The 19,315-nt window shown below is 34.3% G+C and overlaps 1 protein-coding gene across 2 annotated transcripts in view; it reads right to left on the bottom strand.

Moving 5' to 3' along the window:
* The window catches only part of LOC145675867 (uncharacterized), a 52,590-nt gene extending 38,961 nt beyond the window's left edge, over positions 1-13,629 (bottom strand). For both annotated transcript variants that reach the window (XM_081746638.1, XM_081746636.1), the window contains exon 1: positions 12,881-13,629. In XM_081746638.1, the coding sequence (XP_081602764.1) occupies positions 12,881-13,425 (545 nt within the window). In that variant the 5' untranslated portion in view covers positions 13,426-13,629. The remainder of the gene's footprint in view (positions 1-12,880) is intronic.
* Between the last annotated feature and the right edge of the window lie 5,686 nt (positions 13,630-19,315).

The following is a 19,315-nucleotide window of genomic DNA, read 5'->3' as shown; positions in this document are numbered from 1 at the left end:
AGGATCTGAGAAGAACTAATACAATATTTTTCGTAGAAAGTGTTCAAATTTTATACACTACAGCGTATATGACACTTGAGTTTTCTGCTTGATTGTTGGTTATGCCACGATTATGCTGGTTAGGCTAAAGGAGACGGTGATGATGAGGGACGAGTGAAATTCTGGAATGAAGAAAGTGGGAAGAAACGGGAGAACCCCGAGAAAACACACAAGCATGGCGTTTGTCCACCACAAAGTCCACACGGCGCCGCAAAAAAATAAAGTGTTTCTTCGGGGGATTCTCAGTTCTCTGAACTTCAAATGGGTCAAAAATAGAAAAGCAAATGCTGTTGGGTTTTACATTAAATATTTCTCAAAAACATTTTATTAAAATCATTCTGAATTTATAGGGTATGCTGACTGTCTGAAAATTATATCTCTTTACGGTTAAAATTAGTAAAGATAAAACTGAAGGATCAGTGGCTTTAACAATGCACAACAGTACACTAGTCATTACCATGATTTAAATAACTATGGTAGGAAAAGACCATGTGAGTTCGTTTTCATGATTCGACTATTTCCTTTCATTTTCTTTTTTCCACCACAATCACAAATCTCATCTTCGCCGTTTCTCTGTTATTATTATTATTATTATTATTATTATTATTAGTAGTAGTAGTAGTAGTAGAAGTAGTAGTAGTAGTATGAATACCACTTTTACCATCTGCTAAATTACTGTTCGTGTAAAATTTAATATTTAAAACAAGATATAGTTACGTGAATGCTGATGATGTAAATTTAATAGGGAATGACAGAACAATAGAAAGAAATGCAGAGGTGTTATTAAACCCTTGCGGGACATGGATTTAGAAGTACACGCACAGAAAACTAAATACATGGAAGTTCGTCGGGATCGTAATACGGCAAATTATGAATGGGTAAAATATCGAATAATACTTTTGATAAAATGGATACTTTCAAATACCTCGAATCAATATTAACAGACGAAAACCATATTCAGAAAGAAATTAAATGTCGACTAAAAGCAGGAAATTCGTGTTATTCTTCGATTCAAAGTCTCTTATCGTCGCGAGTTCTGTCAAGGAATTTCAAGCTTAAAATATATAAAACGATAATCATGCCTGTTGTTCTCTATGGTTGCGAAACATGGTAGTTTACTCGGAGAGAAGAAAAAGACAAAGTTCTTGAGAACAAGTTCCTGAGACGAATATTTGGACCCAAGAGAAAAGCGGAGACTTGATAACGAGGAACTCCGTAATTTATAAAGTTTACCAAACATTCTCAGGGTCATCAAGTCTAGGAGGCTCAGGTAGGCAGATCATGTAGCCAGGATGGAAGAAAGTGGGAACGCTTTCAAAGTCTTGAGTGAAAGACCAACCGTAAAACGACCATCAGAAAATCCTAGGCACAGGGCACAGATATCAGGACAATACTAAGTTGGATCTCGCAGAAATAGCAATACAAAATACAAACTGAAAAAAGATTGCTAAGGAAAAAAGTCAGTGGAGAGCTTTTGTGAACGCGGCATTGAACCTCCTGGTTCCATAGTCCATACAGCTAGTTAATTTATAGTTACGTGATTCAGGTATAGATGTACAGGTTTTCTCCCTTTTTCGGCACTGACAAGATTCGAATACAGAACAAATTCTTTCAAACTATGTTCAACTATACGTGTAGGATATCTCCTTATGCTTCGAAAGACATCCTTAGGGCAACGACAATATTACGACTGATCATTTCTTCACAATAGTCAAAGTTTTCGTAATAATAACGAATTTATAAGAATACATGAAGGCTGGAGGTGCAATGGATCAGATATGAGTCCTCTCAGGCAATATTATATACATATACACAATTTCGTGCTTCAGCAAAATAAAATCTTTCCGCAAGATAGCACAGCGAGATCAACTGTAACGAGATATTCTCAAACTCAGTATAACCGAGATCGATATTACAACTAAAGATAATATACAAAATATTTATGTTATGGATTAATGGCAAGATCCAAAACTTGCGTAGGTCCATGCTTATCAAAATCGAATAATTTATTCGTTGGGTTATTGTATGAATATGTTCAAATGTACAACATAAGAAGATCATACCTCTTAAACTTGATTAATTGAAATACCATATATTTATTATAGCATGACAAGTATAAGCCGTGTGGAGATCTGCTAGTTGAATTAAATAAAATTCCATTATCATTATTATTACGTATTTTGCTTTTGGCAGGTTCTAGGACTAATGAGTTACTTTTTAAGGCTTGGACCAGGAAATGTTTCTTTTACGTTACTCAATATTTTGTTTCCTCTTTGAGCCCTCAAATGAAGCATAAGTAAATTAAAATTTATCAAAACATAAATAATTGAGTAAAGTGTGGTCAGAATATCTTTCCGATTCGAAAAACTACATAATTGCATTTCCACTTTGAGTTTAATACCTAATTCTTCAACAGGTACCGAAAAACAACCATTTGACTGCATATGAATTTTTTCACCAGTTATAAATAGAGCACAACATTTGAAAATTCCATGAAATTCAATGTAATTATTGCTTGGTAGAGAAATTGAAATTATACCATTGTGCACCATTATTGAAACCTATCTTTCCGCTTCTAATTACTAAGATTCACATAAGCAATCTTCCACTTTTATAATTAATATTTAACAAAATGAAGTTTTTTTTTTCATTTTATTTTAAACACAATTGAAATTTAACACAATTTTCGCTTTATAGGCTTTACATGTAGAGTATTGGAATGAAAGACACAGGTCTAAAAGGAGAGACTAAAAGGTAATGTTAGTATTACTACAAAGCAGACTGTAGCCTACTCACTCGGAGAATTTGACTTTTCTGCAGATTGTAATTTCATTTTTCTTTATTTTATTTTTATCCTAGAAAATTGTGGTTTGCTTCATACACGCCAGACGAGGCAGTCTGCTGGAACTTGTAGTCAGGAATTAGACTACAAGTTAATAACTGCACTTTATCATATTGCATGTGGAATTAAACAGGAATGTAAACTTCCCAACTTGTTAATGTCAAGTCTATTTGGTATTAATCCTTTTATCCTAACACAGAAAGTTGCAATGCTGATGATAAGATAAAGAGAAAACTCATTCAGCCATGAACTAACAATATTGAAGAAAAGTGCGATAGCGACTCGCCTATGGAGAAACCTGGATTGTAGAGATAATAAGATGTCCCGCACATAAGGGCTTTTACTACGAAAACAGGTAACCACATTTTCATTTAGTGTCAACGTTCCTCATATTTGTGTGATTACAGGAGTGTTTGTTTTTAGGGTGGCAATATATCAAATGGAAAACAGAACAAAATATATTACAGAGTAATGTTTGCAGCAAAGAAAAAAAAACAACAACAAACTTCTACAAGATATTGCTGCTGATTGCCAGCACAACTTCCTTGCGTCAATTCCACTTTAACACATATGTTATGCTATTTATTTTAGCACGATATTAACGGGAATTAATAGCGAACAGTTCATTAAAATAATGACATTATTTTAACTGAAGTCAAAGAACAGAAAAATATTTGTTTTTATATTCACTTCCAACTGTATTAAGAGTTTCATGTGTGTAATGTATATTTTTGCACTATTTTTTAAATTAAAAATATATGTAAAGAATAGAAGGAAAAGATGGGAAAACGACATGCATTAGTTTCAGATACATGCGAAACCTAAAATGCATTACCGTAAAGTGTAATTTCTGAGAAAATATTAGTTCTCCACAATGAAAATTGAAACCAACTTCACTCTGAAATCAATTTATAATGATCATGTTGCCCTGAAAGAATTATGGAGAAATGGAGCGTCCCTTATATGATACAATTCTCAAACGCACTTGGAGCATATTTCCTTGGAAAATATTAGTGCAATTTAACAAAGATTTGACAAGTACTAACGTTACCTTGATATCTATTGGTAGTCATATTGACCATCCCGTTTTACAGTAAACCTGCACAGGTGAAACAAACATCCTGTATAAAAATTTTAAAGATTATTAAAAGTAACTTTTGTCGTGAAGATACCTTATATAGTTATTTTGTATTAGTGAATATATTCCTAATGTGCTGTAGGTAACTCAATTTATATAGCTGTAGATAAACATTAAGATATTCCTTAATTGTGATATAAAAATTCACTCACCTAATCCTCCGGAAAAGAAAAAAAAAAACAGGAATACTTTTAAGTACGAAAACAATAATAAATGAGAGTGAAACTGATCAACATTCATCCTAAACTAAAATTCAGAAACACATCTAACCTAAAAATAAGGAGAAACTGAAAACATATATTATTGGAACACGGAAGGCCTTGGTGAAAATAAAACAGTTTCTTAAATAACCTTCCTTTCATGGCCTTTAATTCGGTAATCACGGAAAAGCAATAGAAAATGGAAGTTATAATGTGTGAAAAAAGACTATAAAATCCCTACAATCTAACAGATATACCCATGCACAAGCGTGCTTTCATTCCATGATCTACGTATTTTGAGTTCCTTTTCATCCACGTCATGTTTCCTGGATCCTTTCTTCGTATGGTCACAGATAGTCATTTCCGAAAAAGGGCTACTGTAAGCCAAAGTTGACTCCAGACAGAGCTGCAGCCAGCAGTATTCCCAGCCGTTCCAGTTTGATGCAGACACCAAAGATGCAGCCAGCAGTACTCCCAGCCGTTCCAGTTTAATGCAGACTCCAAGGAGAGATGCAGCCAGCAGTACTCTCAGTCGTTCCAGTTTGATGCGCACTCCAGGAAGGTATGCAGCCAGCACTACTCCAAGTCATTCCAATTTACCGCACCTCTGCCCTCCAATCCGGCTCCACGATTTCTGCACTGTGGATCCCTTTCTTTTGTGTAACAATATTACACCCCACAGTAACAGCATCTCGTACTGTTCTTTCTTTGCGTGTTAGTGCTTTATTCTGATATAAAAGTATCCATGTTACTCGTTCATGAGAACGGATGACGATTTAAGACATTCCTTAATTGTAATCAAAAATTCAAGTTTTCACCTAATCCTCCAGACAAAACAACAGGAATACTTCTAAGTACGAAAACAACTGTAAATAAGAGTGAAATTGATCAACTTTTTTCTAAAACAAAATTGAGAAACACATTTTAGCTAATCGATAAGGTGAAAGTGAAAACATATATGATCGGAACACGGAGGGTCTTGGTGAAAATAAAACTTCCTCAAACAATCTTCTTCTCATGGCTATCAATTCCGTGCAAGAAGAAAGAAATTGAAATTAAAAGTGTTGATGTGCGTCAAAAAGAACTATAAAAACCCTAGACAATTCGACTATATCATCTCAATCAGCGAATCTTGTTCAGCGAAGCTCATTCTGCGGATCGCATTCAGTGCTTCTCATTGGGCAATATTCACTCAGCAAGAAACTGACGAACCTAGTCTGCTGTTCGTGCCGTGCATACAACTTTGGACTACAGTGAGATATAACTAAGCTTCTATGAACTCTGTTAGTCTTTGTACAGAAATGGACACAAAACAGTTACCCTTATAACGAGAATATGAACTCCGTGTCATTCAGGATCACCTCTGTGATCTCAATATCACACGCATCTACTTATTGTGCGCAATAAGTTTCTTTTTTTCTTTTCTAATTTATGGTGACGGTGATTTCATTTATGGATTTAATCCAATAAATCCCTTTTGGTGGAGTTTTATAAAGATAATTAACCTCCTATTTCAACTACACTATACTAGCCATATCAAACATTTAATCATGTTTTTCAAATGTTTTAATATATATATGGGTGATTCCACGAAAAAGGGAAATTTTCACTTGGAATTTTTTTTGTACCGTTGATGGTCGCCTATTTCGAAAAAAAATATCAGATGCACTTACTACTAGTAAGTACATGTTAATTCGGTGTTCAGCAGAGCTGAATCGTTATTGGTGTAGTAAATAAAAAATAATAAACTTTTCAGCGCCGACGAAGTTGAGACCATAGGTAACGGAGTTGAGATTAGTTAACACGGAGTTGAAAATTGCTGTGGAGTTGACAAACGTGATAAGTATTGGTTTATAAGTTATTAAAATTATAATTTACATAAAAATTGAAATAATTTTCCAACAATTTTTGTAAGTTAGAATTATTCTCCTTATGTTGAAAAAAATTCTAACAAACTAGATGACACGTAATTTGTTATACAAAAATACTGCAAACATATGAAAATATATCTAATGAAGGTTCCAAAATTGAGTACACACACACCCACATATTATATATATATATATATATATATATATATATATATATATATATATATATAATGAATATGTGACATAAATAAGAAAAAAAGAAATACACATACACTTATCGAATATTGAAAAATTACTGCGTATTCAATATGTTGACTATCATATGGAGAGGACAGACGTTTCACATAAGCTTACAAAACAAACGAAGTAGTCACTAAACCTATCTATTGTCTACTTCATTTGTTTTCTGAGCTTATGTAAACCGTCTGTCTTCTGTGTGTGATCAAGTCAACCCGTCGAAAGTGCAATAATTTTTTTAACATTTGGTAAGTCTATTTCTATATTTGGTATATATACAAGGTGTTTCAAACAATACACACATCGTTTGGGAGCTGATTCCTGACACCAATATACGACGAAAAGTATAGACAATCTGGGTGCACAAATGCTTCCTCTGGAAGTTTTAGAATGCCGAAAACATGAAAGAGATGAACTTTTATGGTCTATAGCTCCAAAACTATGAGACCTGCCGTAGTTGGGTCACGACTTCACTTAGGAACTAATATGTGGACTATCCAAAATATGTTTCAGAATCCTGAGGTACTTACAAAGCAATTTTTATAAAGGGGGTTTGGCTACGGGCGTATAATCTGAAGTACTCACCAACTACTTCTATAAAAGTTGTTGTGGAAATACCGCAAGATTCCGAAACATGGATATTTGGATAGCACACACGCTAGTTCCTAAGTGAAGTCTGACCCGACTACGGTAGGTTCCATAGTTTTATGCTATGAACCTTTAAAGTTCATGTTTTTCAGCTTTTCGGCAGTCTGTAACTGCGAAAGGAAGCAGTTGTGCACCCAGATTGGTCTATACTTTTTATCTTATCTTGGTGTTAGGAATCACCTCCCAAACGTTGTCGGTATTGTTTTGAAACGCCCTGTATAATGCACACTAAATGACAGTGTAAGGCACTCATCATTTCTGTTTTCTTTGGATAATTCGATGTTCTTTGTTAAGTAGCCCTCATTTTACAGTAAAATGAAGAAAATATCTTGAGGAAACAGAAAAGGGCTGTTCTAGTCTACACAGAATGCCAACTACAAACGCTTTTTAAACGTCAAGTTTAGTAGGTCAGGAGAAATTCCTCCCGATCCGCGTCATACAATTGACTGTCCGTACATTGCCTTCACACTCTTCGACAATCCCTGAAAAGAAAACAATTAGCTGATCAAAAGATTGAGACGTCAATAGGTTAGAAAGAGATACTACCCATCTTGACTTAAGTTTTACCTCCGGCTACCTGACAGCCCCAAATCTAAACTTCCGCGAAACACTCCTTAAATGGGCTACGACCCACCAGCCGGCCTTTGAGTGAGAATGACACGTGGTCAGTGTGTCGGCTCCTACGGCCGTTGTGATGGTCTGCGCGATCAGGTTTCAGTACATCTCTACTCAAATGAGTTTTCCAATTGCCTCACTGTACGAAGTAAACACCATTAATTTTTGAGCATCCACCGGGAAACAAACCCAGAAAAACGCACGAACGGGGAGCGTACTAGTCACTAGACCACAAACGAGCTTCATTTCTATCAACATATTGAAAGAACAAATATTTGGAAGAGCATGAGCATAACCAACACTATAGGATTATCAACACCGTGAACTTGTCCCAACACCATGGATTCCTTAGTTTTCAGATGGACATGGAGTTGAGAAAATCGAATATAATTTATCTTTACCGGCCCACTTTTTATCCAGTACATGTGACTAATTGTGTACGAGTTTTCTACGTTAAGGCGTAGGTTCCTCAACGGAAAGAAGGTATATGCCACACAAATACATTCACTAATAAATACCATGGTGTTGAGTATCAATTAATATACGCACTTGCTTTCCACACACAAAAATATTTTTCCTATAGCTTTTAACCCATGCACACAACTTTTTCTGTCCTTCAGTCAAATATGCCTGCCTTGTATTCTTGTGGGTGTTGCCAATGTGGACGACCATGCTAACTGTTGAGAGCAATGATAATTCTCTCTATTGCCATGGAGTTGAGACGAAATAGAGGTGACGGAAACGAAGCATAGTCAAGCTTTCGAAAATAATCGTTATAAAGGTTTACTTTCCACAAAACCGAAATATTGAAGTGTTCTCTTCTATTTAATTACCATTAAAAGATGTTTGATTTGCAACTTCAGTTGTAATTTATTGATTAAAGTCAGTCAACTGTAGTCTGTGACAGCCCACAGAGTTGAGAAATTGGGTAATAATTAATTTTTTACGTATGTTTCGTGTTATATTTGCAAGCTGTTATACATGGCATACCTAGAAATGCCCGTGACAGAAAATTTCCCTTTTTCGTGGAATCACCCATATATATATATATATATATATATAGTTTCATTCGTTAAAAAATAAAATATGTAGTGTTTCTACTGATGACATTATATAGCTCATTAATATATTCAAACACTGAATATCGCACTCCTGTAACGACGGCAGAAACAAACACTATGCAAAATCTTACAATAGTGATGTTACCGATGCTTTATTTCTAAGTCAGCTAGGCACGGTCGCTACGGAACGGTATCAGGTCAGATTAGCTCACTACAAGAGCAGCAGAAAACTCAAAAATAATAGCATTACAATACACTGTTACATGATAGGAAATGAAACAAAACAACAGTCGTACATGCTTAAAAAAAACTGAACATTTTGATAATTTTAAAATCAGAAATGAAATAAAAATCCTTGATTTTACAATCTTTTTTTTTAACAGAGCACAAAAGAAACATTTCAACAAAATGCAGAGCGATTCATTAGTTTTTAAATGTTCACAGGAATATTTATTTCACTCGTATAATAAAAGTATGGTAATGCTGAAACTTCATTCACAGATAAAAGTAACAATGGGGCAAATAATACGCAATAATTTCAACAAACTTTCAAATATAAGGAATGAAAATAAAATTTGGTTTGTATTTAGAGCCATTCCCACGTCCACCTAAAATCTAGTCAGAAATTAACTGATGACTTAATTGACTCATCTGAAATCAATGAACTGATCTCACATTATACCCTCTTCAGTTATGAGCAAAATAATTTCATAAACACAATCCAAGTTAGAAACATATTTCAAATAAAACAGGAAATTTTCAGTTTGCACTTAGAGGAGAGGCTTACGTTCCTCTAGATTCACAAAATCAGATCTAAATTTACTTAACTCGCCCAGAGAAAATGACACGATATCTAATTATGCCATCTGCAATTAGAAGCAGAAAAGGAGACGTTCAGATATGTAAATAAATAAACAAGTTTAAACACAACGATCGGTATTTATTTTCATTGCTGGTCAGTAAAACACTTCCTACATCCTGCATACAGCAAAAACTATTCACGATTAACTGCACTGCTACAAGGGATAGCATGATGTCAAATACATATTTCTACTATAGTTATATCAAATACATATTTCTACTATAGTTATGACAGCGGCACAAACAAGAGGTTCAAACTTGGATCGTCTTGGAAATAGAACGAATGGAACTTTCTTCGTGACTTCTAGCTAGAGAAATTCTTACATTTAAAAAAAGAGAAAAAGGATGAGATCTTAATTTTTGCATTCCGCAGCTGGAAGCAGAATACTTTGCAATTAAAAGTTAAAAGTCCGAAACACGTTAGGATAAAGTTCCCAATCGTTCTCTTTGAACATTATCGAAATTGGAATAGGTAATAGTAGCTCTCTCTTTTCTAGCTGAATGAAAGGCAGTATTTGTCATTATTGTATACAATCCAAAAAAAAAAAAAAAAAAAAAAAACGTAAGAATGACCTTAGATACTAGCAACGAATAACTATCAATTTCATCCATTTTACCCTATTCTAAATTTCTAACTCTTACTTACGCCGCTCTGAGAAATTAAAGGGAAATTGTTAATTGCGAATCATGCTATCGCCTATGATTAACGAAATAAATTATGAGTTAATGCTTTCTAGAATTTCGGAAAAATGTAAAAATGCACTAGTCATGAATCGAGAAAAAATTCCCAATTATTCTACTTGCAATATGTTTTGAATTTGGACCTATTAATGGTGGATATTCTGCTTCTAACCATACAAAGCACAATTTGAAATCAAATCATTCTTGTAAGACATGTAAAATGAGGTAATATTTACTAGAATATAAAAGAATGTAAGTAAGGACCTAGGCATGAGCTTCAAACTATTTCTTACTTTCCTCTATTCGAAGGGAGTTTCCAAATTTTGCGGATTATCGTTGTCACTGTCAATTTTACAGAAGAAAAGTGTTTCGGTGATTGTTCCGTTATTATTATGTCAGTAATCAACCCGTAACCACTTTGAGAAGTGTTCTCGACTTTCATAGGGTTAAATGTTATTGAATCTAGCACCAATCAGCTCAGTAATAGTGACGATTATGGATTCGAGACTAATAACGGCTGTTTTCGGTTATATTCACATCTCTTTCTTTCCCAACCCTAAGAGTCTCTCACATCTGTATTACGCTTCTCCATATTATAACTCATATCTGTTATTCAACTTGCTTTTAGAAATAAATTCGCCGACTGAGTTTTATCTCTCTAACCTGATGGATTTGTTAGATTATATATAAATATACCTTTTAAGCTTCTTTCTCCTCACTTCAGATTTACTAAAAAAGTTATATGTAGCCCTCGATTTCTTCCAAATTATGGTGTCTTCGATAAAACTACTTTGAAGTACAGAAACTCTACGCTGTGAATCTGTATACCAGACCAACTAACACGGATATATTCACGGAAGCAGATTTACTGTAAAATTACTGTAACTATCTACAGATACTGTAGATAGACTAATGTGTGTCTTATGCATGGATTCACTCGCAATGTAGCTATTACGCAGTATAAGTGAACGGAGTATCAGGAGTCAATGTTAACTAATGAACTACAGAAATGACCAAGAGTTAAGGAATCCCTTACAATTGAGAAATTTACGTTACTAATGTGTTATGTTACTTTCGAACACAAATCATCAAGCAATGAAAATATATCAATGTGCTACCTACATAACGCCTTCATTAGTGTATTAATACATAATAAAAAATGCAAGTAAAGTGATTTTATGCCGTATAATGTGTTTAGCGCTATCCACGTTTACATGTATACGCGTCTACGGTGAGCATGGGCTCCTGCTCTAACTCAGATACCATTCATACATTTATAGTGGCCACTAAGTACAAGTTGGTTAGTGTCTTTTGCACAATAGTTCTTATCGAGTACGTCCACTAATGCCCCCTAAAGCCAACATATATATAGGAAGGAAAGTCAACACCACAAATATGATTGTGGAAAATATTAAAAGGTGATTTCTTGAAAAAGAGGTAAATACACAATAAATATATGACATGATCCTTTCAATAAACGTGCACCCATGTGGTTACAATTAACTTTTATCTTGTGTTTTGCTAATAATTTGGATGCCCTCCAGAAAAGTGTGGCAAGGTGCATTCGAGCTAAACCGTGGGTAAAATCAAACCATCTATCTTTGTGTGCGTGTATCACACATTTCGCGTTTCCACTTCGAAACTTTTCGCACCCGCTTCAGTCATGCTACCTCTTCTTCTACTGAAGGTTGTATATACCTGAGACAATATTTTAGAGCACTCAAATTGTACACACGGAGAAGAATTTGTGAAAAATGTATAATAAATAATAACGTAATCATTACTTTACAATAATACTTGTATGAGTGTTACCGATCACGGATAATGTTTAGGCAAAGAGCCTAGCAATTGTTTCTGAAAACTATTACTGTTTCGATAATTTCTATTCATATTAAGTTAGTTTAGATCAAGTCAGGTTAGTTTGGGTTCGAATAGGTTAGGTGAGTTTATGCTAGATTATATTAGTATATAAGTCTAGCATATTTTTCCAAAAAATGATAGATATTAGCTTATATTAGGTTATCTCAGGTTAGTTTATTTTAGATTTGGTTACATTATGTTAGGTCTAAGTATATGTATCATCTATTTCTCCTTTAAAATCTATGTTTTTATGTGTTACTGAACCATTTCTGCTAAATATAACCTCCGAATACTTGTCCTAATTTGTACAGCTATTCAATATCCTATCTCCCATGCCTATTTGTCGCGAAATTTTGCTTTTTATATAAAAAAGAGGTATGTTTAGTACAACGGATCCAAAAGCACGTAAAAAACACAAAATTTACAGGAGAAATGAGTGATACAAGTACTTAGACGTAACATAACGTAACCAAATCTAATCTAACCTAACATTAACTAACTTAAGCTAACCTGAACTAACCTAAACTCACGTAATATAAGTAGAAATAAGCGAAATTCTATCATTTTTTGGAAAATTATGCGGGACTCCTACACTAATATAACATAAACTAAACTAACGTGACGTAACCTAAACAAGTCTAGCCTAACTTAAACTAACCAACCCTACCCTAAACTGACCGAATGTTAACATAAATTGCCAAAATTGTAACAGTTTTTAGAGAAAAGAGCTGGACCTCATCTGCTAAACATAGGGCAAAAAAAAATCTGAAAAGATGCAACTGTATTATAAATCTGAACCAATTACCATATAGAAAATTTAACATTACCTTTGTGGCCCATCTGAATCTAAACTTTTTGTTGTCAATTCTTTGTTGCCATAAGAGTACGGCGTGGAAGTCCCTTCAACCACTCTTTTTCCTAGCGTTTCTATATTACTTTCAAATGTAGGTACTTCTTCCACTACAGATTCTGAATTAACTATATCAATGTTTAATTTCATATCTGAAGAATACATAGCTACATCCTCCTCAATTGTCTGATCTAATTCTTTGTTGCCATAAGAGTACAGCGTGGAAGTCTCTTCATCCACTCTTTTTCCTAGCGTTTCTATATTACTTTCAAATGTAGGTACTTCTTCCACTACAGATACTGAATTAACTATATCAATGTTTAATTTCACATCCGAAGAATACATAGCTACATCCTCCTCAATTGTCTGATCTAATTCCGTTGTAGATAATATTAATTCTTTGTTGTCAGTCATCAGTTCGTATGTCCACTCTTTCCCTTCGAGTGGATCTTCTCGAGGGAATTCATGTTCGATTTCTTCTTTACATATCAATTCCAACGTAACAGACGTCTCATCATCCATTATGAATTCACGTTTAATATGAATTTACCAACTGTGTTTGATACTTCTGCATTCAATACAGCCAGTGTTGATGAAATGACTTGCAGGAACATTCAAAAAATAACATTATACTTTCAATCAAACATACAATCTGATTTTAATAAAATAAACACTATCGATCGTCTTCGAGTTTGCTTGTACGACCTTCAATGCACATAAAGTCAGGGTTGCAAAGTAACATTTTCATTAATGTCGTTTGCTGAATATACATTATCAAAGATTATAGATACATAGATACATACATACACAGATACGTGTACATCATTTACAAATTTATCCAGTTGTATACAAATATTTTATTTACATACTAATATTGTGCATTTAACAAATGTCTTAACATCCTAAATGCTATATACTTAATATATTACGAAAAATATTTACAGAAATTTCGTAATTGTTGTAAAACATTGAGCGCAAAATTTGCTGTGATAAATAATTTCATTGCCATACCAGTAACTGATATTTTTTTTCATATAGTGGTTCACCTGACTTCCTAATGTATTAAAATCGTCTTTATGCCTAATATTTTAGGGATGTACATCACTTTGGTAGTGAATGTCATCTAACCATTTTTTTAATATACATAATGCACCAAAAGATCATAGAAAGAAGGCATTGTCATAATTTATGTTTTATTAAATACTTCCTTGTCGGACGTAATTCAAGAGAGTCCTTTCAGTACTCTTAAATCTTTTTTCTGACATTTGAAGACAGTCTGTGGGGCCCATAAACCATCCCAGAACATAATTCCGTGTTCCAAATGTGAGTGAAGGAAATATTGTACGATGTTAAAATAGATTTCTTACTAAATGCAGTTTCTATAGAGGCGTACGCAATGGAATTCCCTGTAGTAATAAGCTATTGAACAAGATATTATGAAGAAATGAACATTTACTAACATACTGATCCTTTACGTATATATGCATAGTGTTGCACACGTTTATCTAATAGCCTTGGGCAGTGCTTAAAGTGACATCGGATGAGATGACGGTATGGAACAATTACCATTTAGAGTAGTAATTTAAAGTAGTGACCATTTAGAGTAACCCTAAAAAGCATCTCTACTCCTGACATTTTTGCATCATTTTTGACGTGAAAATCTATAGGAAGAGAGGGAGAGAGAGAGAGAGAGCGAGAGAGAAAGAGAGAGAGAGGACTAATATGTCAATGTTTTACACCCCAGTATCATCAACCTAGTATTCAATGAATAGTGTTTTCCGTTGTATTACATTATATTCCACTAGTATTAATAATTCTTTCCAATGTTATTTCCATTATTAAAAGCTTCTTCTGGTATCGTTTCATCTCCTGATCAAGACTAGTTTTCTTACAACTGTGAGCACAGAAGTCCAGACAATGTGAAAAGAATAATTTTGATTTAAAAAAAAAACTCTTGTCAGTGACAGACGCGGATACTGGTTAAACATCTTAGGTGAGTGGTAAGGTAATTAGATTTTTATTAAGTTGGTGGAATTGCTTATCGAAATCTTGAAAAAAAATAAGAGCACAAATTCTATAATTGAATAGCGTGATAGGAAATTGTTATTTACTATCGAAGCAGCAGCAACGAAATATTTGATAGTACAAACATATTTGTTGACTCAATGCTAACATCGTATTTATTTCTGTGTAAACTGTGTTGTCGTCTGCATGCAAATTACAATTTAAATAAGTTATTTTTACCGGTATGCCATACCAGCCGCTTTTTGAATTTTCGGATGCATAACCGGCACATACCGCCTCACTTTAAGCACTGGCCTTGGGGCGTAGGCTAGCCTATCGGTTCTTGAAATAGAGGTCCTATACCTGAGCTGCACCGGAGGAACGAGGAAGTTCGTAAACAAACGTATAAAGTTCTATTGAGTTCGGATTTTATTAATACAATTTATATCGGCTAAATCGTGCCTCATGCAATTGCCAATTTTCACATTATGGGCCACAGTCCAATGGAAATTTAAAGGATACCATAGTCGTAACAATAATATCTGGATATACTACTGGAGCTACAACTAAATTAGACAACGCGAGAAAAATTAAAAGATTTTTTAATTAAATTAATTCGATTGCGTGTCAGCAGAAACCAGACAAGTAAATCCCAAATTGCAAAAGAATTTCCGTTCGTTACCTTACTTATCCACTTTAAAAAAAATATTCACAGCATTAAAAGTTAAATATCCGACACGAAATATTGATGAGTAACGACGAAACATGTGAAAGTCCAATCACCATATTTTCGAATAAACTCGTTTCATAAGTTGGAAAATGTGTCCTTGTGTGCCACATCGTTATTCCAAGTGTCTATATCACTAAGTTCTTAAAGCTTCCATAATGTCAATAAAAAACATTTCTGTCCACCCCTCACGCAAACGTGACTATGCGTAATTTGTGAGCGCCACGCTCACCTGCCGACTGACGGCGTGAGTGATTTTTCCAAGATCATCTACGACAACAAGGAGCAGATTCAGCTATGACTTGCGAAAAACAGAAGAAAACGGTGCGACATGCTGCCTGTCAAGTGCCAATCTGTGGGAAACACACTGTTAGCATCTTCTGGAAGTGTAATGGATGACATCAGTACAGTGATAAGGCATGGAGTACAGAGTTGGCGTGGTTCAATGGAAACTTGACCCACGACCCACTGACCCACCACCCACCATGAACCACTCTCATCCACTTTGACCTACTCTGACTCACCAAAATCCATTGTCATCAACTCTGAACACGATCCACGGCCTCTTCTGAACTGACTAAAGAGTTTACACTTGTAATAAAACAAGACTGTGAAATTGTCACTAATCAGAATTTGAATTTCTAGTCAATCGCTCAAGCACCACTCTGTTACAATAACGGTGGATCTGACCTTTACGATATAAAATGGTAAAGTTTTGTCAGTAAGGAAATTGAAACAGTTCGAGGTGGGGGGGAAATTAGTGTGTGCCTAAAATATACTTGTACTAAGAGAGTATTCTTGCAAGTGTTAATTTCTGAACGCATTCCACAAGAAACTTCTATTCGCAGGAAAATACCCCTGTACAATATGGAACAGGTTATAGTTTCTCAGTTTACAGTATTTTTCTCACAAAAGACTTGAAAAATCAGTGGTTCATAGGGTATAAAGGTGCTCGGGTACCCTACAGTATGTGAGAGCATCTCCATAAAGTACGCTCATAATTGTAATCACTAAAACACCACGTTAAATTTAAATTACAAATATGCATAATTGCAATTATTATGAATATTTATTCAAAGTAGTTTACATAAAGCGAAGAAGAGAGTTACTAAAATGTAGGTACAAAGTTAAAGAACACAAATAAGCCATTAGTAATACAAGTATACATTTTCCGTAACTCGTAATTTTCCACCTTAAAACAAATTTGAAATTGGATTTATTTCCTGTTGGTAACTTTTGGCGGTAAATCATCCGCAGTAGAATGATGTCCATCCTACAGCCAAGAAATAACTAGCTCGTCTACTTTGAGCTTCTCTAGCGGTGGGCCATTAACATTGATGAGCAACAAGTTAGACAATGTTTGAGCACTTAATCTATTTCTAATATCAGTCATCTGTAAATTCTTAAGGGGAAATCCCCGTTCGCACTCTATCGTGGAAATTGATAATACTTCTACCCGATTTCTGCAACTTCTCATCGGCAATCTACTTGTTAGACGTCTGATAACGAGTTTTCTCGGTCAGTTTTGAAATACTCAGCAAGAAGTATCATCTCTCTATCGCCATACAACATCTTTTCCATATCGACCATGTCAGTTGGCAATGTCGATTCATGGAGAACAGAAACTTCATCTACCACGCCTTTGATAGGGAATCTTGTGAATAAATTATCAATTAAAGCCTGATAAACTGATAATTTCTTATTTGTTTATAAATTTAGTTTTTGTAATTACACATGAAGGTTTGATACATTACCAAGTTCCCTCCCCCGTCTAGAAAGCGAAAGCGAACAAATGTTCTGGAAAGTATTCAGAGGTGAATGGAAATTTCCCTCCATCTTCAACTTCAATTACCACACTGCTGTTTGCCATGTGCCAAATTACGATGAATTTCAATTAAATTATTATAGTATAATTATTTCCTTGTTGAATTATCAATACTTTTCAGTGGAAAAAAGGATGAAATTTCGAAGTTCCAAATCAAAGTAAGCAGACCAATGTAAAGGGAAAAAAGTGTAAAATTTTCCATACAATTATGCGTACAATCCAAACTTCAAATTTCCGTGTAATTAAGCTTACAGTACAAATTCTATGCCCATTTTTCTCAGAACTTTATGGGTTGATTGTCCTGTGCTGTGAGCGCTCCATATAATAAACATAAGCTTCAGCTATTATTACAGCAGAAAGCAATGGATATATGAAGCCAAGCACTGTATTTTTTGTTTTCTGATTTTTTTTTCTGAAATAACATCGATCGTTTTCGATCATTTTTACAAACCAACTCACTACCAATTTTTCATATATAGAAAGTGCCCCACCCCCACATAAAGGAGAATTTTTGAAAATGCTAGGTCACATTCTGTTTATTTTCAATAAAGAGTTAATACACTGAATTTCAGCTCCGTAAGTTTAACGGCTTGCGAGACACTCATTTCTCTTCGTAAAAATTCGGATCCTCACTACCTCCTTAGGATATTATGCATTATAATAAAAGCAATATAACATCCCAATTTGGATTAAGGCCTAACTATATACCAAAAGTAATTTCATTTGACTTTGCAATTTGACCGTGATGATCAGGCACACATAGTTACATTCAATTTTTATAAATAATTTATATATTACAGTGATTCAAAAATGTATTTTTTCCAGTAGTTAGCTCTAAAAACCCACACGTCTCGAAAGCCAAATTGTAGTGTAAGTCCAATTGCTATTATTACTATTAAAAATATCAATATCCAAAAGTGCCCGAAGTTCTTTTTTCACTTGGTTAGATATACTCACCTCAGGTAAGTAGACAGAAACAAGTGGAAAAGAAAGGGAAATGAAGGTCTTGAAAGTAAAAAGGAGGCAAATTTACCAGTCTTCAGAAGATACTCTTTACAATGCAGTGAGCACAGAGGGTCGGTAGATCATACTGAGTCGGTGGGTCGTAGTGGGTCACGGTGGGTGTGTGGGTCGCAGTGGGTCATGGTGGGTGGTGGGTCGCAGTAGGTCATAGTGGGTGGTGGGTCACAGTGGGTCACATACTGTTGACCCACGACTCACTGACCCACTCAGAAAACTTGATCCACTTGACTCACTGACCCACTCCATCTCTGATGGAGTAAAACATGATCTTATTGAAATACCTACTCTATGTATCAAGAGACATAAGCATACTGTTTACACTAAGATATATATATATCTTTAATTTCATTAGAAATTTCCAACTTAAAATATGAATAGTATGAACATATGAAGAGAATATACTGAAAACTCGCTCTAATTATGTAAATACTTTTTTTAAGAAAATGTAATCTTTATGTGATAATGATAATAAGAATATAATTTTATGCGACAATGATAATCAACTAATTGTATTGTTTATGGGATAACATAAATTGATTTCATAAAAAATTGATAATAATAATATATATAAAGTTAAGAACAAATGGTAATAAGAAATGGTTTATATAAAGGCATCATAATTTTATCGACGATTTTATTTTAATAATAATATTAATAATAATAATAATAAATCACAAAATGTACAAATTTCGAAATGTGTTCAAAATAAATCCCGTGTAAAGTCATAAAGAGCTATAGAAATGATTATATTGTAAGTGAGCGCCGCGCTCACATGTCGAGCGCTCGTGTTACAAGTCAACACTCGACCGTTTACAGATTAAAGTGAAATGCAA

This window comes from Thermobia domestica, chromosome 18 (genome assembly GCF_964235325.1).
Source record: "Thermobia domestica chromosome 18, izTheDome1.hap1.1, whole genome shotgun sequence".
Classification (NCBI taxonomy): domain Eukaryota; kingdom Metazoa; phylum Arthropoda; class Insecta; order Zygentoma; family Lepismatidae; genus Thermobia; species Thermobia domestica.
Note: the sequence above shows the minus strand (reverse complement) of the source record. Positions and strands in the feature narration are given on the sequence as shown.